The 24,007-nt window shown below is 43.3% G+C and overlaps 1 protein-coding gene across 2 annotated transcripts; it reads left to right on the top strand.

Annotated features, from left to right (window-relative positions):
* The first annotated feature begins 556 nt into the window (after positions 1 to 556).
* On the top strand, positions 557 to 23,992 carry LOC118375090 (leukotriene B4 receptor 1-like). Of its 2 annotated transcripts, none has more exons than XM_035761583.2 (7): positions 557 to 771; positions 7,131 to 7,577; positions 7,960 to 8,229; positions 10,731 to 10,834; positions 11,039 to 11,135; positions 11,272 to 11,315; positions 11,485 to 15,805. In XM_035761583.2, the coding sequence occupies exons 2-7, from the start codon at positions 7,140 to 7,142 to the stop codon at positions 11,651 to 11,653; spliced, it is 1,122 nt and encodes a 373-aa protein (XP_035617476.1). In that variant the 5' UTR covers positions 557 to 771; positions 7,131 to 7,139; the 3' UTR covers positions 11,654 to 15,805. The 2 variants fall into 2 exon arrangements, with proteins under 2 accessions (XP_035617476.1, XP_035617475.1); XM_035761582.2 differs by lacking the exon at positions 11,485 to 15,805 and adding an exon at positions 20,950 to 23,992 and having other exon boundaries at positions 559 to 771.
* Positions 23,993 to 24,007: the final 15 nt, after the last annotated feature.

Genomic DNA, 24,007 nt, shown 5'->3' with positions numbered 1-24,007 from the left:
AGCTAACCTCTCAGCGGGGCTCACTTGAAGTGTCAGGTTTTGGACCCTAGATTTGCATAGGGAGTGACGTGTCACATTTTCTGGCCTATCCAGACAAACGAGCGATTTCCTGTGTCTGTGAAACTCTAATTCTAAATTCTGCCCTATGATTCAATCTTTGGAGAATTAGATGTTAGGTGAGAATGAGGTGTTTTAAAATAGTTTAAATCTCTTGTTGTGCCTTAATTACTCTCTCAATTGATTTTTATCAATTGTTATTGATCATACGTACAACTCAATGTGATTGGCTCATACATTTATTTACTTTTAGAATGTTTGGAACTCATTTTCTCTCTCTCGCTCGCTCTCTCGCGCTCTCACTCTCTCTCGCTCTCGATTCGATGATAGATTGTGAAACGTGGGAATACCATGTGACTAATTCACCTGTTTGTACTGTGTGTGTGTGTGTGTGTGTGTGTGTGTGTGTGTGTGTGCATGTGTGTGTCTCACTCTTTATACGGCGAGGAGGTGTCATTTACATTATACAAGGATACACCCCCTTCCTTTAACTCTGCTATAGCATGCTACAGCCAGCATGACAGCTCAGGGAAAACACATCGTTTGAGAGCGCCAGAGAGTGAAAGTAAGGGATAAGGAGGAGAGAAAGAGGAGTATCGAGAAAAGTAGGAAGAAGATAAACATCAAGACTGTAAGAAATGAAATAAAGGAAGTCTCGTCAATCCAAGCCTCTCGTCCATGTCTTTCTCTTCCCCAGCATATTAGGACTATTTGGTGAGTATGTTTTCCCTCTCTTTCTTCCCCCACCACACTCCTGACTGGTCCTGTCAGTCAATGGGAATAGTCAGTAAAGTTAACACTAACGAGCTATTACCGTAGCCTCGGATAACAAAAGAGATAGATGTACACATCAGAAATAGGAATGCATATATATTGGTAGTCCCGGGGCCTTATGTCCTATCAAGCAGTTCAGAATAGGAGTTGACATTTAGGATACGTTTGACCTTTTACACCGAGTGTACAAAACAGTAAGAAAACATTCTCTTTGCATGACAGACTGACCAGGTGAATCCAGGTGAAAGCTATGACACCTTATTGATGTCACTTGTTAATTCCACTTCAATCATTGTATATGAAGGGGAGGAAATCGCTTAGAGGATCATTTTTAAGCCTTGAGACAATTGAGACATGAATTGTGTATGTTTGCCATTGAGGGTGAATGGGCAAGACGAAAGACTTACAACATGGTCCAGCATCCCTGTGGAACGAGTCCAGGCCCCGATGAATTGAGGCTGTTCTGAGGGCAAAAGGGGGTGCAACTCAATATTAGGAAGGTATTCCTAATGTTTTGTGCACTCACTGTAAGTAAATCTTAGTTCAAATGTTCTTGTCCTATCAAAGTAATAACTTAATTAATAAGCTGCACACAGCAAGTCAATACATGTCGAACATATTTACACTATTACCCAGTAAAAGAACACACCTATAATCTAACACACACACACCCACACACACACACACGCACACACACCAAGCAAACTTCCTTGAACTTTCACAGTACTTTTTCTTGTAATTCTGCTTCATTATCTAATTGTTTGCTATAATAAAAGCAAATTAATAGTTGATAAAAAAGAAAGTTAGACAAATTTAGTAAGAGTTCTCAATATGCGTCTATGGGCATACTACCTCTGTTCCCTATTCTAAAGTAAGACCATATTTTTACTTGCAGAATTATTTTCTCCATAAATGACAGAAAGGGGCACACCTTCCCTCATAAATGCCATTTACCCACAATGTGAACAACCAAACTTCTATTTATAATGACATAAATGTGAATGTTGACTGTAAAAGATCAGATTATGAATTATGAGCGAAAGAATAAAATGTCTGCCTGATTTGTGTAGTTTGATGACATAAGTGGATTAATATCTGTCATATAGTCACCATTCAAGTCTGTAAACAATTCATGTAAACAATTTAGTTTCGGGCAAACATGACATGGTTTTGATCAATTCACATTATACCTTTTATATGCCATACAGACATTCATATATAGAAGTATAAATCAAGTCTTTGTTGCTAATTGTTTAGGTCAAATTTGGACTTGAATGCTGTATGGCATATGGTTGGGAGTGTTCCCCTTTCTGTCCAATTAGGTCATTTCTGAAGAAAAAATCATAAATTCTTCTGCAAGTAAAATTATGATCACACATATGCCCTTATTAGTCCCACATTGAGAACGCTTACTAAGAGTCTTTCTTGTCTAACTTGCTTTTTATCAACTATTAATACATCGTTATTATAGTTAATAATTTGGTTAAGGATTGTCCAGTATTCCATGACTTATGTTTGAATTAGAAAACACTTAATTAACGCCTAATATATGGCTAATAAAACATAAAGGCCTTATAAACTACTTATCTACCTATTTATACACTTCAAATGAGTGGTTAATGTGTGTATCTTAAATTCAAGTGTTACCCACGGTTCTAATCTAGACAGTTGCAAGGAAAACACACGATATATTAGATTGTGATTGTTATGTTTTCTACACAACACCTTGGAGTTGTTGTGTTCATTTCGACTCAACTTAGATGTCCTACGGGAGCCACCGTACCTGGGATAAACAGTGTTTTTATGCGAGCTCAAGAACTTGAGGATGTCAGAGTTGTAGCTTAAAAACCTGAGGCTGATAGGAAAGAAAAAAAAGTATTGTCATTTTAACACAACACTGATCTTCTATTAGAACTACATTCTCAGACTAGTCTTCTCTGGACCAAACACTAAGATATAAGATTCATCCAACATGGCACCTTATTCCCATAGCACCTTATCCAAAGTTGTGCACTACATGGGGAATAGGGTGCCATTTCGAAAGCAGGCATACTGCTCTGAAACAGGCCTCGGAGGGAGGTAGAATGATTTCTCAAACAAACACTGTAGCTACAATATATTGTTTGCGTCACCACTCAAGTCTGGTCTAGCTGGTTAGGAATCAGTGTAGTGGAGAAGCCTGTCACAATTCCTCAACATTCCTACACATGTAGAAACTCCTCCCATTTGTTTCAGCAAAAGCCTCTGACAAATAAGGACACATACTTTTGGAAGTAAGAATACATACCTTTCGGGGGATTTTTGTCTGATGCTTTGAAATGCAATAAGGTGCATAAAAGACGTAGGCATCAAAATAAAAGTTATTACTTCAAGAATTTGAAGGTAATGTAGAGTAGTAAGCATGTGTACGCGTGCATGGACACGCACAGGCTCACACGCAAGCACACACACACATTACACACGTACACACACACACACACTGTAATGGAGAACTGTACATTTTATGGTCATTTAGGGTATTATCAACAGTAAAATACTCAAACGTTTTACTGCAGCATACTATCAATAATGATGCATTGTGGGAAAATGTTGTGGGTTTGGCAAACAATTGCTGTATGTTGAATGGTACTATAATACATCCCACAGAATAAGGTATTGTACCGTATCTTTGGAGCACCAAATACCTTTTGACCACTAGTGGGTGCATAGTATTATTGTTTCTGGTGCATGAATATATTTCGAGGCATGCCTTGTAAGAGGCTATATTTGTTGCACCCACAAGTGAGAATGCTGTACCACTCCAATGTGGTTACAGTTCCCCATGACTTTGTATAGGGGACAGATTTGAGTGGCAGCAAGACTTAAGCCCTATTCACACAGGACTAGTATTACTAGGGAATGTTGGTTATTTAATTAATACCCCAGAATGTCCGTTATGCCCACACTGGCACTGCAGATGGATATTACCACTAGCACAGGACTATTAAAGGCCCAGTGCACTACGTTTGTGAGACATTTATTTTTTTCCAATATTTAAAAACTATATATATATATTTTTTAATTCAGGTTTTTCAGGGGGTGCTGCAGCACCCTCAGAAACCCTACTTCCCACGGCTGTCTCCTCCCATATAAAAATGACTGCCATGGGACTAAAATTACAGATGTGGTGCTTCGGTAAAACTAATCCCATCCGAATAGGGCTTTAAACCTTAAATGGTTGAGCATTGGGCCTCCCGAGTGGCTCAGTGGTCTAAGGCACTGCATCGCTGTGGTCTAACATACGGCATCGCTGTGCCTCAAAAGATTATGGGTTCGAGTCCAGGCTCTGTCGCAGTTGGCCATGACTGGAAAACCCATGGGGCGGCGCACAATTGGCCCAGCATCGTCCGGGTTTGTGGAGGGTTTGACCGGCAGGAATATCCTTGTCCCATCGCGCACTAGCGACTCCTGTGGCGGTCCGGTTGCAGTGCAAGCTGACACAGTCAGGTGTTCGGTGTTTCCTCCGACACATTGGTGCGGCTGGCTTCCGGATTAAGTGGGCATTGTGTCAAGAAGCAGTGCAGCTTGGTTGGGTTGTGTTTCGGAGGACGCACGGCTCTCGACCTTTGCCGGCTCTCGTACGGGAGTTGCAGCGATGAGACAAGACTTTAACTACCAATTGGACACCATGAAAAAGGGGTAAACATTTTTTTTTAATGTTTGTCATGTCCTTTTTGGTCTGTTTTGCCATGTCGTCGCTGCCAGTTTGGAAGCCTTTGTTAAGGCCTCTTGAAGTGCAAGTGATATAAAACACTGAATATATATGGACACACTGTAATATGTAAACACTTTACCTAACAGCCAACCTGCTTGCACCAATCCCTTGTAATTACAGTAAAATACTGTGAAATACAAACCCCTCCCATGAATTTCATGCATACATGCATTCTGATTGAGATGGTTTGGTATGAGTTGGACCACAGAGTGAAGGAAAATCAGCCAACAAGTGCTCAGAATATGTGGGAACACCAAGATTGTTGGAAAAGCATTCTAGATGAAGCTGGTTGAGAGAAAGCCAACAGTGTGCAAAGCTGTCAAGGCAAAGGGTGGCTCATTTCAAATATAAAATATATTTTGATGTTTAGCACTTTTTGTGGTTACTATATGATTCCATGTATGATATTTCATAGTTTGGATGTCTTCACTATTATTCTACAATGTAAAAATTAAGAAAAACCCTTGAATGAGCAGTTGTGTCCAAACTTTTGACTGGTACTGTATATATACACTACCGGTCAAAAACTTTAGAACACCTACTCATGCAAGGGTTTTTCTTTATTTTTACTTTTTTCTACATTTAGAATAATAGTGAAGACATCAAAACTATGAAATAACACGCATGTAGTAACCAAAAAAGTGTTTAACGAATTAAAATATATTTTGTATTTGAGATTCTTCAAATAGCAACTCTTTGCCTTGATGACAGCCTTGCACACTCTTAAGGTATTTCAAGTTTTCAATTTGTATACATTTGCAATTTTTTTTAAATATAAACCTGTTTTTGCTTTGTCATTATGGGGTATTGTTTGTCAATTTGATGAGGAAAAACATGAATTTAATAAATTCCAAAAAGGCTGTTGCGTAATAAAATGTGGAAAAAGTTTAGGGGTTTGAATACTTTCCGAATGCACTGTACTGTAATATAAAATACTGGATTTTACTTGCCTCCGAGCTGTCTGTAAACTACTGTCAAATTCACAGTAACCCCTTAACAGTTCACACCAGCCAGTTGCTCCCCAACAAGGGAATGTATTCGCCATAAGTGAATCACTCAAAGCTATCTGTTCATCCTAAATCAATTCCACATTATTCCCATGATGTTTGATCTTCTCTATTTGTTCTCTTTGTCAGGTCATGTGTTTCACTGATTTCTCATTGGCTGCTCTGTTTCCACTTCTCTCCTCTGCCTGGCTTTGTTCAACCCTGGTGTTGTACAACTGATGTGCAGTGTATTCAACATATGAGTTGCCATACAAAGATCATTGCTCCATCATTGTTCCGTGCCAGAGACTGATAGTTGTGATACAAATACATTTGACTGCATACAAATATTTATACAACCGTTATGTGGGGAACTGGTTTTGTAGACACACAACAGCCTCGCTGTCCATTAGGTGTGTTGGCTATGTTTAATAGTGAGTGAGAAAAAAAACCAAACATGTCAATTGCTGGCTGCACTCCATTGGCCTAAGCCAGTGGTTCCCAACCAGGGGTATTAGGACCCTTGGGGTTGCTTGGCCTATCCACAGGGGGTACTTCAATGGTACTCTGGGCAGAGCAAAAATTCATTTGGTGGTACAGTAACTGAAAAACTTTGGGAACCACTGGCCTAAACTATACATGTTTGTCTTGCAATTAGAACCGCCACAGTGTTCGTATGGATTATAGCACTGCACACTGTCCAATGTGAATAAGCGTGTGCGAGCGCGGCAAAATAAATGTACAGTACACATACATGTTATTCAATCATTGCACCCACACTACTCGCGGGCGTCAGCGAGCGGTCTATGTGGCCAGGTGCTAAAAATAGAAATTGGTTCTATTTGTGACGCTCAACGCGCTGCAAGTCCGGCCTCTCCCATCACCTCACTGGTTTTTAGAAACATGTACCCGTGCCATCTCCTCATTGGTTTTTAGGAGCATATACCCACTTGGGTGATTGAAAGATCAACTTAGGTCCATATTCCAGTAGGTTGTAGTAATGCTGTAAAGTTGGTTGCCAACCATGAATATTAAGTCCAAAATAAGAAGAATAAGCCTGAGGATTGAGGAGAAATGATGAGAAAGGAATTCAGTTTACCGTTTTATCTGTGGATTAATTGTCGGAGTAGAGGACCTTGTGCATTTTCAGGTAAAATAACGTGTGCAAGTGTGCATCTGGTTTGGTCAGCATGTGAGCGTGTTTCGAATCTTATCAGACCTGGGTTCAAATGCTATTTGAAGTCTTTCAAGTACTTTGAGTGTTTGTTCTAGCCTGCCTGGAGTGCCAGGTGCGTGGGATTTGACTATTCTATTGAATTACCAAACCAGGCAAGCTCAATCAAGCACAGATAAAGTATTTGAAATCGTAGTTGAACCTATCATCACATTTAAGTCATTTAGCAGACACTCTTCAGAGCAATTAGGGTTCAGTGCCTTTGTTAATTAAGGGCACATTTGACAGATTTTTCACCTAGTCGGCTCAGCTATTCAGCATTGGTGCTTATACAAGTACATAAAACATGCCACTGTTTTGAAATCAATAACCTTGTCCCTTGCAGGTCATCACAATGGCCCACAACCAAAGCATTCCCCTTCGCCTCCTGTCCAACTTCTCCCTCCCCCAAATCATCCCTCCATCCCTCACAAACCCCTCCTCGTCCCTCTTTCCGTTCTCCTCCTCGACATCCCCCTCCCTGTTCCTGTCCACCTCCATGCACAACCTGAACACCACCAACACGTCTGTTTTCGGGGGAAACCAAAGCATTGTGGGTAATACCACCTCCACGACAGTAGGGGCTCTCATCCTGTGTCTGGTCTTGCTGCTGGGCCTCCCCGGCAACCTCTTCATCATCTGGAGTATCCTGGCGCGTGCCCGCCGCCGCTCCGTCACCACCCTCCTCATCCTCAATCTAGCGGTGGCCGACGGCTCACTCATGGCGCTCACGCCCTTCTTCGTGATCTACCTGGTCAAGAAGACCTGGGTTTTTGGCAACATCATGTGCAAGGTGGGGGCTCTTTTTCTTGTTGATTGTTGATATAATGGCTCCATTCCAGGCTGACTACATTGCAGTCAGTGCTAGGTATTACAAAGCCTGCATAGGTATTAAGCATATACGCTAACCTCATCATATGATATACCAATCTGATGCCCGATTGTGCAGTCGATGACGTGGCAAGCAACCATTGCTTGATGCAATGCAATGACTGCAATGTCGTCGGCCTGGAACGTGACCAATCTCAATAGACCAGTGACATCATTTTATGCCAAAAGACGGACATATTTCAAAACACATTTGATACTTAACATGCAGTGAGTACTTTAATTTTTCATTGAATCCTTATCCTTTTTAAATGCTAAGAATATGTCTCTCTTTTCGTCTCCATCAGATACTCTTTTACTTGTGCCTAGCCAACATGTACGCCTCCATCCAACTGATCATGCTGATGAGCCTGCACAGGCTGGTGGCCGTGGTGTGGCCTAAGCGCGTCGCTGCACTTGCTGGATGGAAGGCGGTACTGCGTGGGGTGCTGGTGCTGTGGACCATGGTGCTGGTCGCGTCCATCCCTGCGTTGCTGTTCAGGGACGAGCGGAAGACCGTGCACCCCAACGGGAAGAGCCGGGTCGTGTGTGAGTCGTTGCACAAGCAACAGAGTCATGTGAGTGACACTATTTACTGACTGCCTTAATCCTCTTCATTCCTGGTGGTTCTAGCTTGTATGGCGCCCTATAAATATATATACAAAAAGAACACTAATAACGATCGGAAAGAAGTGAGAAAGACTAATAGAAACAAATTGTAGTATATAAATACAAATAGAAAAGAGAATCAAATTATTACCCTATTGCTAACAAAATACACACAAATAAAACTCAATTGCACAAATCCTATATCTCTAAATACACAAATAGAATAACACCCTTATAAAGAAGAGAACCTGATTATTACACCTTTTCACTTCAAACAAGAAAGACACAAACTAAAATGCACAACTAATTGCAATTTCTAATTACATTAATACCGTACAAAGTAAGAGTTGCGCTATTTGATACATTCACCCGCTCCCCCTACCTCGGGCTTCCAGCGGGGAGACCTGAGATCAACCTACCCCGCCCCCTCCCAATCTTGTACTTCTGAGTGTGAGACATTCCCAGGTATTAGCCTGCCTAGCTCACAAACTAGAATCAGGGCGCCCACAGGGTGTCCCACATCATTGACGTGAAGTGCAAATGAGAGACAAATGTCACCATTCGGTGTATATACACTGCTCAAAAAAATAAAGGGAACATTTAAACAACACAATGTAACTCCAAGTCAATCACACTTCTGTGAAATCAAACTGTCCACTTAGGAAGCAACACTGATTGACAATACATTTCACATGCTGTTGTGCAAATGGAATAGACAACAGTTGGACATTATAGGCAATTAGCAAGACACCCCCAATAAAGGAGTGGTTCTGCAGGTGATAACCACAGACCACTTCTCAGTTCCTATGCTTCCTGGCTGATGTTTTGGTCACTTTGAATGCTGGTGGTGCTTTCACTCTAGTGGTAGCATGAGACTGAGTCTACAACCCACACAAGTGGCTCAGGTAGTGCAGCTCATCCAGGATGGCACATCAATGCGAGCTGTGGCAAGAAGGTTTGCTGTGTCTGTCAGCGTAGTGTCCAGAGCATGGAGGCGCTACCAGGAGACAGGCCAGTACATCAAGAGACGTGGAGGATGCCGTAGGAGGGCAACAACCCAGCAGCAGTACTGCTACCTCCGCCTTTGTGCAAGGAGGAGCACTGCCAGAGCCCTGCAAAATGACCTCCAGCAAGCCACAAATGTGCATGTGTCTGCTCAAACGGTCATAAACAGACTCCATGAGGGTGGTATGAGGGCCCGACGGCCACAGGTGGGGGTTGTGCTTACAGCCCAACACTGTGCAGGACGTTTGGCATTTGCCAGAAAACACCAAGATTGGCAAATTCGCCACTGGCGCCCTGTGCTCTTCACAGATAAAAGCAGATTCACACTGAGCACATATGACAGACGTGACAGAGTCTGGAGACGCCGTGGAGAACGTTCTGCTGCCTGCAACATCCTCCAGCATGACCGGTTTGGCAGGGGGTAAGTCATGGTGTGGGGTGGCATTTCTTTGGGGGGGGCGCACAGCCCTCCATGTGCTCGCTAGAGGTAGCCTGACTGTCATTAGGTACCGAGATGAGATCCTCAGACCGCTTGTGAGACCATATGCTGGTGTGGTTGGCCCTGGGTTCCTCCTAATGCAAAACAATGCTAGACCTCATGTGGCTGGAGTGTGTCAGCAGTTCCTGCAAGAGGAAGGCATTGATGCTATGGACTGGCCCGCCAGTTCCCCAGACCAGAATCCAATTGAGCACATCTGGGACATCATGTCTCGCTCCATCCACCAACGCCACGTTGCACCACAGACTGTCCAGGAGTTGGCGGATGCTTTAGTCCAGGTCTGGGAGGAGATCCCTCAGGAGATCATCCGCCACCTCATCAGGAGCATGCCCAGGCGTTGTAGGGAGGTCATACAGGCACGTGGAGGCCACACACACTACTCATTTTGACTTGTTTTAAGGACATTACATCAACGTTGGATCAGCCTGTAGTGTGGTTTTCCACTTTAATTTTGAGTGTGACTCCAAATCCAGACCTCCATGGGTTGATAAATTTGATTTCCATTAATCATTTTTGTGTGATTTTGTTGTCAGCACAAAAGTATTTAATAAGAATATTTCATTCATTCAGATCTAGGATGTGTTATTTTAGTGTTCCCTTTATTTTTTTGAGCAGTGTATATAGATATATATTCAATTTTTTTGTGTGGGTGCCCCTTGCTGCCCCCGGCAGGATGCCGGCTTTACATGTCACCTATGCCTAAATCCGCCACTGACCATAGCATGTGAGTGATGGGAGAAGGAGAAGAGCATTTCATCAACAATTAAAGACTTGTATGTCAGTTGAGAGAAGAAGAAAGTACTTACTTTTCATGATGGCTTTCTATCACCGTAGCATCTGTAGTCAGATCATCCATAAAAACATTGTTAGGTATGGAGTATAAACATTACATTGCTTTTGTGTATATAGCGTCACTGACACTAAACAATCAAGCTGTCGATGAAGGTGATCTCTATGCTGATACAGGTGGTGCTCCAGTACACGTTGGAAACAGTGCTGGGATTTGTAGTTCCTTACGGGGTGATTATAGGCAGCTACATCTGCATCCTGCGGCGGATCAGGCAGACAAGGTTCACTGTTTTACTACTGTTTTACTATCTTTAATTTCATTGAACTTGATCTTAATTACCATTTTCTCGATCTTCATTTCATATTTGGCTAGAATGTATTGTTTTTCCTCATCTTTCTCACTTCATTTTATGTTTGTTTGTGAAGCACTTTGAAATGCATTTTTTGTAAGACTGTGCCGTATAAATAACATTTGATTTGACCAGGTTCAGGAGGAGGATCCGCAGTGAGAATCTCATCCTGGCCATCGTGGTAACCTTCGGTGTCTTCTGGTTGCCCTACCATGTCATCAACATTGTGCAGGTATTGCGTGTTTTGTGTGTGAGTTTTATAGCCAGGGCCTCACACTCCCTATTGGGGCTAAAATAATAGCTGCTGCTGTAACATGACTGTCTGTTATGATGAAATATGTTCTCATAGATTAAATATGTCCTTACAGGTTGCTGCAGCACTTTCTCCAAAGGATTCAACTCTAAAAGCAAGGTAGGCTTTCTAAATGACTGCGTCATAACATCCTCATCCACTTTTGTGTTTGTAGTGTCATAATAACCTTTCATTAATTTTATTATGATCAAATCCCAAACTCAATTTTCATTAAAAGAAAGAACACCCTCCCTCCCTCCCTCCCTCCCTCCAATGGTATTATCAACAGTAAAAAAAAAAATCTGACTGAAAATTTAACTGCAGCGTACTGTAAATTATGGAGCATTGTAGGATATTGCTGTTTTCAAATCACATTTTATTGGTCACATACACATATTCAGCAGATGTTATTGTGGGTGTGCAAAATACTTGTGTTCCTAGCTCCAGCAGAGCAGTAGTATCGAACAATTCACAACATTACACCAATCTAAAAGTAAAATAATGGAATAAAGAAATATATATAAATATTAGGACGAGCAATGGCACTGACTAAAAACCTGTATCGAATACAGTTAATACATATGAGATGAGTAAAGCAGTATGTAAACATTATTAAAGTGACGAGTGTTCCATTATTAAAGTGGCCAGTGATTCCATGTCTATGTATATACGGCAGCAGCCTCTAAGGTGCATGGTTGAGTAGCCAGGTGGTAGCCAGATAGAAATGGCTATTTAACAGTCTGATGCCCTTCAGTTAGAAGCTGTGTTTCAGTCTCTCGATCCCAGCTTTGATGCACCTGTACTGACCTCTCCTTCTGGATGATAGCGGGGTGAACAGGCCGTGGCTCTGGTGGTTGATGTCTTTGATGATCATTTTTGCCTTCCTGTGACACTGGGCGCTGTAGGTGTCCTGGAGGGCAGGCAGTGTGCCCCTGGTGATGCTTTGGGCAGACGACACCCTCTGGAGAGCCTCTGGAGAGCCCTGTGGTTGCGGGAGGTGCAGTAATACAGCCAGACAGGATGCTCTCAATTGTGCATCCGTAAAAGTGTCTGAGGGTCTTAGGGGCCAAGACACATTTATTCAGCCTCCTGAGGTTGAGGAGGCGCTTGTTGCACCTTCTTCACCACACTATCTGTGTGGGTGGACCATTTCAGATTGTCAGTGATGTGTACGCCGAGGAACTGAAACCTTCCACCTTCTCCACTGTGGTCCCGTCGATGTGGATTGGGTCGTGCTCCCTGTTTCCTTTTGATGATTATGTTGGAGGCTTACTTGGCCACTCAGTCATGGATGAACAAGGGAGTACTGGAGGGGGCTGAGCATGCACCATTGTGGGGCCCCTGTGTCGAGGGTCAGCGAAGTGGAGGTGTTGTTTCCTACCTTCATCACTTGGGGGCGGCCTGTCAGGAAGTCCAGGACCCAGTTGCACAGGGTGGGGTTCAGACCCAGGGCCCCGATTTTAATGATGAGCTTGGCGGGTACTATGATGTTGAAGGCTGAGCTTGGATAAGAGCGTCTGCTAAATGACTTAAATGTAATGTAAATGTAGTCAATGAACAGCATTCTGACGAATGTATTTTGAAAAGGTGAGTAGCAGTGGTCTAGTGTTTTCCCTAAGCGAGTAATACAGTCAATGTGTTGATAGCGTTTTCTGCAAATTTGCTTTGTTAAAATCCCCAGCTACAATAAATGTGGCCTCAGGATATGTGGTTTGCAGTTTGCATAAAGTCCAGTGTAGTTCCTTTAGGGCAGTCGTGGTATCGGCTTGAGGGGGAACATACACGGCTGTGACTATAACCGAAGAGAATTCTCTTGGGAGGCAATACGGTTGGCATTTGATTGTGAGGTATTCTAGGTTGGGTGAACAAAAGGACTTGAGTTTCTGTAGGTTATCTCAATCACGCCATGAGTAGTTAATCATGAAACATACACTCCTGCCTTTCTTCATCCTGGAGAGTTCTTTATTCTTGTGTGCACGATGAACTAAGAACCCAGCTGGCTATATGGACAGGGACGGTATATCCCGACAGAGCCATGATTCCGTGAAACAGAGTATATTACAGTCCCTGATGTCTCTCTGTTCGGAGGTCCTCGCCTTAAGCTTGGCTACTTCATTGTCCAGAGACTGAACATTAGCGAGTAATATACTCCGAATGGTACTGTAATTCTACCCGACAGAATACAGTTCCGTACCATATCTTTGGAGCCCCAAAAACCTTTTGAACACTAGTGGTTGCATGGTATTGTTGTTTCTGGCTCATTAACATATTTTGAGGCGTGCCTTTTATAAGAGGCCATATTTTTTGCACCTGTGAGGGAGAATGCTGTACAACATTCTGCTGAAAAGGCAGCGTGGGAAATTCAAAAATATTTTCACAAAAACTTTCACACATTAACAAGTCCAATACAGCAAATTAAAGATACCCATCGTGTCCGATTTTTAAAAACACAACATATATTTGTTAGATCATCACCAAATCCAAAAAAACACACAGCCATTTTCCCCAGCCAAAGATGGTCACAAAAGCAGAATTAGAGATAAAATTAATCACTAACCTTTGATAATCTTCATCAGATGACCCTTATATGACATGTTACACAATACATTTATGTTTTGTTATATATTATGCATATTTATATCGACAAATCTCGGTTTACATTGGCGCCATGTTCAGAAATGCCTCCAAAATATCTGGAGTAATTACAGAGAGCTACGTCAGATAACAGAAATACTCATCATAAACTTTGACAAAAGATACATGTTTTACACATAATTAAAGATACACTGTTTCTCAATGCAACCGCTGTGTCAGATTTTTTTTAAACGTTACGAAAAAAGCATACCATGCAATAATCTGAGACGGCACTCAGTCGTAAATATATTTCTCCGCCATGTTGGAGTCAACAGAAATACGAAATTACATCATAAATATTCCCTTACCTTTGATGATCTTTCATCAGAATGCAGAGCAAGGAATCCTAGTTCTGCAATAAATCGTTGTTTTGTTCCATAATGTCCATTACTAGTGTCCAATTAGCTACTTTTGCTAGCACGTTTAGTTCACATGTCCAAAAGCTGGCGCTGGTCCAGGCGAACTCGGACGAAACTTCAAAAAGTTATATTCCAGGTCGAATAAACTGGTCAAACTAAGTAGAGAATCAATCTTCAGGATGTTAATATCATATATATGCAATAACGTTCCAACCGGAGCATTCGTTTTTGTCTACAGAGTAATGGAACGCAAGGCGATATAATGACTACTGTGCGTAACCAGGAACTGGCATTCTGCCAGACCAGTGACTCAAATAGCTGCCATCCGGTCCCACATCACACTAGAGGCTTCATTCCACATTCTACGGACTGTTGCCATCTAGTGGAAGGCGTAGGAAGTGTGAACAGATCCATATCTTATTTGGATGTGAATAGGCGATGAGTTGAAAATCAACCAGCCCCAGAATTTCCACTTCCTGTTTGGAAGTTTGCCTGCCCTATGAGTTCTGTTATACTCAGACATAATTCAAACAGTTTTAGAAACTTCAGAGAGTTTTATATCCAATAGTAATAATAATGGGACAGAGTAGGAGGCAGTTCACTATGGGCACGCAATTCATCCAAAGTGAAAATGCTGCCCCCTATCCCTAAAAGGTTTAACTTATGTCGTTATAGTTCCCCATCATTTAAAAATGTATAGGGGACAGATTGGAGTGGCAGAAAGTCTTAAACATTAAATTGGGGGTGTCAAACTCATTTCATGTATGGTCTAGAGTCTGCAGGTTTACTTTGTGCATATATTAGCAGCTTCTGATTGACACAAATAATATCAATTAGCCTATTGGAGGCGTACCTGTGAATGTATTTCAAGGCCTACCTTCAAACTCAGTGCCTCTTTGCTTGACATCATGGGAAAATCAGAAGATATCAGCCAAGACCTCATAAAAAAATTGTAAACCTCCACAAGTCTGGCTCATTCTTTGGAGCAATTTCCAAATGTCTGAAGGTACAACGTTCATCTACACAAACAATAGTACCAAATATAAACACCATGGGACCACACCGCTCAGGAAGGAGAAGCGTTCTCTCTCCTAGAGATGAACATACTTTGGTGCGAAAAGTGTAAATCAATCCCAGAACAACAGCAAAGGACATTGTGAAGACGCTGGAGGAAACGGACACAAAAGTATCTATATCCCCAGTAAAACGATTCCTATATCGACATAACCTGAAAGGCCACTCAGCAAGGAAGAAGCCACTGCTCCAAAACCGCTATAAAAAAGCAAGACTATAGTTTGCAACTGCACACGGGGACAAAGATTGTACTTTTTGGAGAAATGTCCTCTGGTCTGATGAAACAAAAATAGAACTGTTTGGCCATAATGACCATCATTATGTTTGGAGGAAAAAGGGGGAGGCTTGACAGCCGAAGAACACCATCCCAACCGTGAAGCATGGGGATAGCAGCATCATGTTGTGGGGGTGCTTTTACATTTACATTTTACATTTAAGTAATTTAGCAGACGCTCTTATCCAGAGCGACTTACAAATTGGTGCATTCACCTTATGACATCCAGTGGAACAGCCACTTTACAATAGTGCATCTAAATCTTTTAGGGGGGCGAGAAGGATTACTTATCCTATCCTAGGTATTCCTTAAAGAGGTGGGGTTTCAGGTGTCTCCGGAAGGTGGTGATTGACTCCGCTGTCCTGGCGTCGTGAGGGAGTTTGTTCCACCATTGGGGGGCCAGAGCAGCGAACAGTTTTGACTGGGCTGAGCGGGAACTGTACTTCCTCAGTGGTAGGGAGGCGAGCAGGCCAGAGGTGGATGAACGCAGTACCCTTGTTTGGGTGTAGGGCCTGATCAGAGCCTGGAGGTACTGAGGTGCCGTTCCCCTCACAGCTCCGTAGGCAAGCACCATGGTCTTGTAGCGGATGCGAGCTTCAACTGGAAGCCAGTGGAGAGAGCGGAGGAGCGGGGTGACGTGAGAGAACTTGGGAAGGTTGAACACCAGACGGGCTGCGGCGTTCTGGATGAGTTGTAGGGGTTTAATGGCACAGGCAGGGAGCCCAGCCAACAGCGAGTTGCAGTAATCCAGACGGGAGATGACAAGTGCCTGGATTAGGACCTGCGCCGCTTCCTGTGTGAGGCAGGGTCGTACTCTGCGGATGTTGTAGAGCATGAACCTACAGGAACGGGCCACCGCCTTGATGTTAGTTGAGAACGATAGGGTGTTGTCCAGGATCACGCCAAGGTTCTTAGCGCTCTGGGAGGACACAATGGAGTTGTCAACCGTGATGGCGAGATCATGGAACGGGCAGTCCTTCCCCGGGAGGAAGAGCAGCTCCGTCTTGCCGAGGTTCAGCTTGAGGTGGTGATCCGTCATCCACACTGATATGTCTGCCAGACATGCAGAGATGCGATTCGCCACCTGGTCATCAGAAGGGGGAAAGGAGAAGATTAATTGTGTGTCGTCTGCATAGCAATGATAGGAGAGACCATGTGAGGTTATGACAGAGCCAAGTGACTTGGTGTATAGCGAGAATAGGAGAGGGCCTAGAACAGAGCCCTGGGGACACCAGTGGTGAGAGCGCGTGGTGAGGAGACAGATTCTCGCCATGCCACCTGGTAGGAGCGACCTGTCAGGTAGGACGCAATCCAAGCGTGGGCCGCGCCGGAGATGCCCAACTCGGAGAGGGTGGAGAGGAGGATCTGATGGTTCACAGTATCGAAGACAGCCGATAGGTCTAGAAGGATGAGAGCAGAGGAGAGAGAGTTAGCTTTAGCAGTGCGGAGCGCCTCCGTGATACAGAGAAGAGCAGTCTCAGTTGAATGACTAGTCTTGAAACCTGACTGATTTGGATCAAGAAGGTCATTCTGAGAGAGATAGCGGGAGAGCTGGCCAAGGACAGCACGTTCAAGAGTTTTGGAAAGAAAAGAAAGAAGGGATACTGGTCTGTAGTTGTTGACATCGGAGGGATCGAGTGTAGGTTTTTTCAGAAGGGGTGCAACTTTCGCTCTCTTGAAGACGGAAGGGACGTAGCCAGCGGTCAGGGATGAGTTGATGAGCGAGGTGAGGTAAGGGAGAAGGTCTCCGGAAATGGTCTGGAGAAGAGAGGAGGGGATAGGGTCGAGCGGGCAGGTTGTTGGGCGGCCGGCCGTCACAAGACGCGAGATTTCATCTGGAGAGAGAGGGGAGAAAGAGGTCAGAGCACAGGGTGGGGCAGTGTGAGCAGAACCAGCGGTGTCGTTTGACTTAGCAAACGAGGATCGGATGTCGTCGACCTTCTTTTCAAAATGGTTGACGAAGTCATCTGCAGAGAGGGAGGAGGGGGGGGGTGGGGGAGGAGGATTCAGGAGGGAGGAGAAGGTGGCAAAGAGCTTCCTAGGGTTAGAGGCAGATGCTTGGAATTTAGAGTGGTAGAAAGTGGCTTTAGCAGCAGAGACAGAGGAGGAAAATGTAGAGAGGAGAGAGTGAAAGGATGCCAGGTCCGCAGGGAGGCGAGTTTTCCTCCATTTCCGCTCGGCTGCCCGGAGCCCTGTTCTGTGAGCTCGCAATGAGTCGTCGAGCCACGGAGCGGGAGGGGAGGACCGAGCCGGCCTGGAGGATAGGGGACATAGAGAGTCAAAGGATGCAGAAAGGGAGGAGAGGAGGGTTGAGGCAGAATCAGGAGATAGGTTGGAGAAGGTTTGAGCAGAGGGAAGAGATGATAGGATGGAAGAGGAGAGAGTAGCGGGGGAGAGAGAGCGAAGGTTGGGATGGCGCGATACCATCCGAGTAGGGGCAGTGTGGGAAGTGTTGGATGAGAGCGAGAGGGAAAAGGATACAAGGTAGTGGTCGGAGACTTGGAGGGGAGTTGCAATGAGGTTAGTGGAAGAACAGCATCTAGTAAAGATGAGGTCGAGCGTATTGCCTGCCTTGTGAGTAGGGGGGGAAGGTGAGAGGGTGAGGTCAAAAGAGGAGAGGAGTGTAAAGAAGGAGGCAGAGAGGAATGAGTCAAAGGTAGACGTGGGGAGGTTAAAGTCGCCCAGAACTGTGAGAGGTGAGCCGTCCTCAGGAAAGGAGCTTATCAAGGCATCAAGCTCATTGATGAACTCTCCGAGGGGACCTGGAGGGCGATAAATGATAAGGATGTTAAGCTTGAAAGGCCTGGTAACTGTGACAGCATGGAATTCAAAGGAGGCGATAGACAGATGGGTAAGGGGAGAAAGAGAGAATGACCACTTGGGAGAGATGAGGATCCCGGTGCCACCACCCCGCTGACCAGAGGCTCTCGGGGTGTGCGAGAACACGTGGGCGGACGAAGAGAGAGCAGTAGGAGTAGCAGTGTTATCTGTGGTGATCCATGTTTCTGTCAGTGCCAAGAAGTCGAGGGACTGGAGGGAGGCATAGGCTGAGATGAACTCTGCCTTGCTGGCCGCAGATCGACAGTTCCAGAGGCTACCGGAGACCTGGAACTCCACGTGGGTCGTGCGCGCTGGGACCACCAGATTAGGGTGGCCGCGGCCATGCGGTGTGGAGCGTTTGTATGGTCTGTGCAGAGAGGAGAGAACAGGGATAGACAGACACATAGTTGACAGGCTACAGAAGAGGCTACGCTAATGCAAGGAGATTGGAATGACAAGTGGACTACACGTCTCGAATGTTCAGAAAGTTAAGCTTACGTAGCAAGAATCTTATTGACTAAAATGATTAAAATTATACAGTACTGCTGAAGTAGGCTAGCTGGCAGTGGCTGCGTTGTTGACTTTGTAGGCTAGCTGGCAGTGGCTGCGTTGTTGACACTACACTAATCAAGTCGTTCCGTTGAGTGTAATAGTTTCTACAGTGCTGCTATTCGGGGGCTAGCTGGCTAGCTAGCAGTGTTGATTACGTTACGTTGCGTTAAAAGAACGACAATAGCTGGCTAGCTAACCTAGAAAATCGCTCTAGACTACACAATTATCTTTGATACAAAGATGGCTATGTAGCTAGCTATGTAGCTAGCTAAGATCAAACAAATCAAAACGTTGTGCTGTAATGAAATGAATAGTTTCTACAGTGCTGCTATTCGGGGGCTAGCTGGCTAGCTAGCAGTGTTGATTACGTTACGTTGCGTTAAAAGAACGACAATAGCTGGCTAGCTAACCTAGAAAATCGCTCTAGACTACACAATTATCTTTGATACAAAGACGGCTATGTAGCTAGCTATGTAGCTAGCTACGATCAAACAAATCAAACCGTTGTGCTGTAATGAAATGAAATGAAAATGTGATACTACCTGTGGAGCGAAGCGGAATGCGACCGGGTTGTTGAGTGCGGAAGTTCTATTCGGTAGACGTTGGCTAGCTGTTGGCTAGCTAGCAGTGTCTCCTACGTTAAGGACGACAAATAGCTGGCTAGCTAACCTCGGTAAATTAAGATAATCACTCTAAGACTACACACTCTAAACTACACAATTATCTTGGATACGAAGACAGCAAAGACAACTATGTAGCTAGCTAACACTACACTAATCAAGTCGTTCAGTTGAGTGTAATAGTTTCTACAGTGCTGCTATTCGGTAGACGGTGGACGTTTGCTAGCTGGCTAGCTGCTGGGCAGATAGCAGTGTAGACTACGTTAGGATGACGAAATACGATAATTACGCAATTATCTTTGATACAAAGACGGCTATGTAGCTAGCTAAGAAGAAATTGCTAAGATTAGACAAATCAAACCGTTGTACTATAATGAAATGTAATGTCAATTTATCATCCTGTGAGGGAGAGCCAGGCAACCCCAGGAGACAATTAAGACCCAGATCTCAAACCCCACCGTGACTTTTCTGCAGGAGGGACTGGTGCACTTCACAAAATAGATGGACTCATGAGGAAGGAAATTATGTGGATATATTGAAGCAACATCTCAAAACATCAGTCAGGAAGTTAAAGCTTGGTCTCAAATTAGTCTTCCAAATGGACAATGACCCCAAGCATACTTGCAAAGTTGTGGCAAAATGGCTTAAGGACAACAAAGTCAAGGTATTGGAGTGGCCATCACAATCCCATAGAACGCTCGTGGGCAGAACTGAAAAGGCGTGTACGAGTAAGGAGGCCTACAAACCTGATTCAGTTACACCAGCTCTGTCAGGAGGAATTCATGCCAAAATTCACCCAACTTATTGTGGGAAGCTTGTGGAAGGCTACCTGAAACGTTTGACCCAAGATAAACAATTTAAAGGCAATGCTACCAAATACTAATATACTGTTCTCTCTGCTAATGCAAGGCTAACGGTACCGATGCACCAGCAGGACCCTTAACAGCTTCCACTCCCAAGCCATAAGACTGCTAAATAGTTATTCTATGTAGCTATTTGGTTAACTATTTAACTATCTGCATTTACCCTTTTTGCACTAACCTTTTTGACTCATCACGTACACTGCTGCTACTGTTGACTATCTGTCACTTTAATCCTAGTTATATGTACATACAGTATTGACCTCAATTACCATGTACCGTTTCAGATTGACTCGGTATTGGAACCCCATGTATATAGCCAAGTTATCTTTAGTCGTTATTTCTCCATTTTCTTTCTCTCTGCATTGTTGGAAAGTGCCCGTAAGCAATAATTTCACTGTTTGTCTACTCCTGTTGTTTACGAAGCATGTGACTAATCAAATTTGTTTTGAAAAAAAAACCCAACATAATTTTGCTTGGCTGGAAGTTACTGTCAAATTCATGGCAACCCCGTTTACAGTCCTCTGTACCCCCCCATTCCTCTCACTCCCCCTCCCCAAGGCTTGACCCTATTTGGCAGTCCAGCCGTGCGGTCACCTCAGCCCTGGCCTTCATCAGCAGCTGTGCCAACCCTGTCCTCTACACTTTTGTTGGCAAGTCCTACATCAGGCGGGACGGCTTTGCCTTCATGGCCCGCTTGTTCGAGGGCACAGCGCAGGACTCTGGGACAAGGAAGAGCCGACAGAACAGCCAGAATAGCCGAGAGAGAGACAGGGATGCAAAGGAGGTCGGACTGAAGGGAACGGAGGGAGATCTAGAGTCGACAACCAGCTCCAATGTCATGAGTCCCGTCTGTGTGAAACCTGTTAAGAATGGCAAGCCGGGCCCGATTCCGACTTAGGCAATGATGCCTTTCTTTTGCACATCTTTCCTACACATTTCTCAGTAGTTTACCTTATGAATGTGACTAATGGGCTTAGCAGGAGTGGTTCCCTTACGCGCACTGAAGAGATGTCATTCAGCTGCTGAAAACCCTCGTGGAGTTTTCATTCAATAGAGTTTTCAGTACATTTATTTAGCCATCCCTTTAAATATGGCGTACCTTTTAGTTTTGTTTACAGACTCGATACAATATATCGAGAGAATGGGTTCAGAAAATTAGGGATCAATTAAAGAAAGCAATCTTAGTATATATGTGCATACTCCTTTCAGTTTCAGCACCAAGTGGTAGATTTTAAAACACTCTGATCTTTTAGATTATTTAGGGTTAGGAAATTGTTTGTGAATCCTAAAAAAAAGGTTAGGAGGAAGAAAATGGGTTTGATTCATACAGAAAATTGCCACGTTCAGATCTTTAACTCATGGTAATTTTGGATGATTAGTGAACAAAGAAATATAATAGGGAGAATAGTGTGAAATAGTAGGCTATACCTTCATCTATTTCCTGCACTAACCATGGAACTGTGTGATGACACATCCAAGTATTGCCCCATACGCACCAAACTGTTACGTTTGGTCTGTGCTCCTCTCCATAACGATTGAATTAGCTATGTCTTATATATATATATATAACTGTTACTAATGATCCTCACCAACAACCACATGCCCGTGATGGCGTTTACAGAGGAAGCAAATGAAGGTTAACAAAATAATGTCATTAAATGGAACGATAATGTAGACTACACCAACTGAAGGGAACTAACAGTAAATTGGCAGTTGAATATGTGATATTAGGCCTACTGACGATTGATGCTCATAGTGACTAATATTTAACATGATAGAAATAGGAAAGGGAGAAGGTCGGGATAGCCTATAAATCAAGACATTCGAGTGCCCATCCCAGCAAGGTAAGGCAGTACAATTTAAATTCTGCCTAAATGGCAAAGCATTTCATAAACGTCACTGTGGGAAAGTTGATATGCTTCAGTTTTCTACCATTTGACTGGTTTCACATATGCCTCCAGCAATTATAAGATAAAATATATCTAAAACAGGTGTCATTTAAATGTAAAATTCCCTTATCCAAAGGGATGACTCATTTACCTAGCTCTTCCCAATAGCTCTTATCAAGTTATAAATTAGACAAAAATTAAGTAGATACTTTTTTCCTTATTCATGGTTTCCTCATGCTAAAGGTGTTGGAATTATTACCTTCATTTATTCGGTCTCCACCCCAAATTAATAGCAGGTGAATAAGCACGCTATTCTCATGCTTAAATTCAAGGTCAGAATACGCATAGAGAGAAAAGTGCATAAAAAGGCAATTACACTCATTTTACACATGCTTAACTATTGACCCGATTCCGACTTTAGGAATGTATGCTATTCCTATGCATGCCTTTCCTATGCACTTTTCAGTATTTGGCATTCAGACTTATTTAGTCGTGTAAAGCGCTCTGCAGGAGTGGCTACCTTGCGCACTTTGAATACATTGCATTCAACTGCTGAAAACCCTCCCCCATATGCTGGGCAACAGATTTTCTCTAGGAGTTTTCATTCAATGGGGTTTTCCTATAGCTCTCGTCTCCAATTTTCATCTTTGCAAATAATGAGAGCACACAATTAGAATTCGGAATAACTGCATGGCTATTTATATCCTATTTCACTGTGCAATACAGTAACTGTCATGTTGATAAGACTTTCAGTTTGCTTCCATATGGCTGGTTTCACATAAGGAAAATTTATCTAAAACAGTTACCATGTGTATTTACAATCCCCTTCTCAAAACGGATTACTCGTTTACCTAGCTCTTATAAATAGATATGATCAAGTTGTTATTACAGTGCATGGAGAAATTGTGTTATTTCTATTGGAACAAATTAAGTAGATGCTTTTTCTACTTTGAACCGGGAGGTTTGCTAGACCTTATTCATGGTTTCCTCACTTAAAGGTGGTGGAATTATTCGGGAATTAAGTCAAGGTCAGAATACGACGTATCTGTAGACACTCCGCCGCCTCACCTACATTTATTCGGTCTCCACCTCGAACGAATAGCGGATGAATAGCATACTATTCCCATGCTTAAGTTCAAGGTTAGAATACGCATAGAGAGGAAAACGCATTTTAAAAAAGGAATAAAGTTCCATTTACACACGCTTAACTCTGGTCGGAAACTGGGCCATAGTGACTGGAAGATGAATGAGTTGGATGCTATTTCAGAAGCTGGTTTGGAGGGAATGTAGTTTCCTGTAGTTCGCATGGTTGGCCACTAGATGTGCAAGTCATGTTTCCTAATGGTTCATGACTGACTTACCGACTAACTGAACCATATCTCTGTTTTTAGAGGTGGTGATTCAAGCTCAGTGGGTGGTGGAGTGAATTTAGGTAATTGTCTTTACAGTATGCTTTGTCTGACTCTCTCTCCTTCTCTCCATTTGTGTCAAATCAAATTTTATTTGATTTGTGTGTGCGCGTGCGTGCGCGCATGTGATTTACTGCTGTAAGTACAGTACAATACCAAATTGTTCGAGTAAAAAGAGCACTGTATAATGTAAAGTGTTACCAATTTTTGTATAATTGTTTACCACATTTATTTGATCAAAAGCATTAAGACATGTTGTGTTTGTGCCAGTGCAAGAAAATTAAAAACACTTTTCTCAGAGAATATATGGCTGCCGTT

The sequence above is a fragment of the Oncorhynchus keta genome, chromosome 13, assembly GCF_023373465.1.
Source record: "Oncorhynchus keta strain PuntledgeMale-10-30-2019 chromosome 13, Oket_V2, whole genome shotgun sequence".
In the NCBI taxonomy this organism is placed as follows: Eukaryota; Metazoa; Chordata; class Actinopteri; order Salmoniformes; family Salmonidae; genus Oncorhynchus; species Oncorhynchus keta.
This window is presented reverse-complemented; position numbering and strand designations above follow the sequence as displayed.

Coding starts and splice junctions, on each gene's coding strand:
- LOC118375090 (XM_035761582.2), top strand. CDS start 7,140: ATGGCCCACAACCAAAGCATTCCCCTTCGCCTCCTGTCCAACTTCTCC. Junction 11,136..11,271: donor ATGTCATCAACATTGTGCAG/GTATTGCGTGTT, acceptor ATGTCCTTACAG/GTTGCTGCAGCACTTTCTCC. Junction 11,316..20,949: donor GATTCAACTCTAAAAGCAAG/GTAGGCTTTCTA, acceptor CCCCTCCCCAAG/GCTTGACCCTATTTGGCAGT.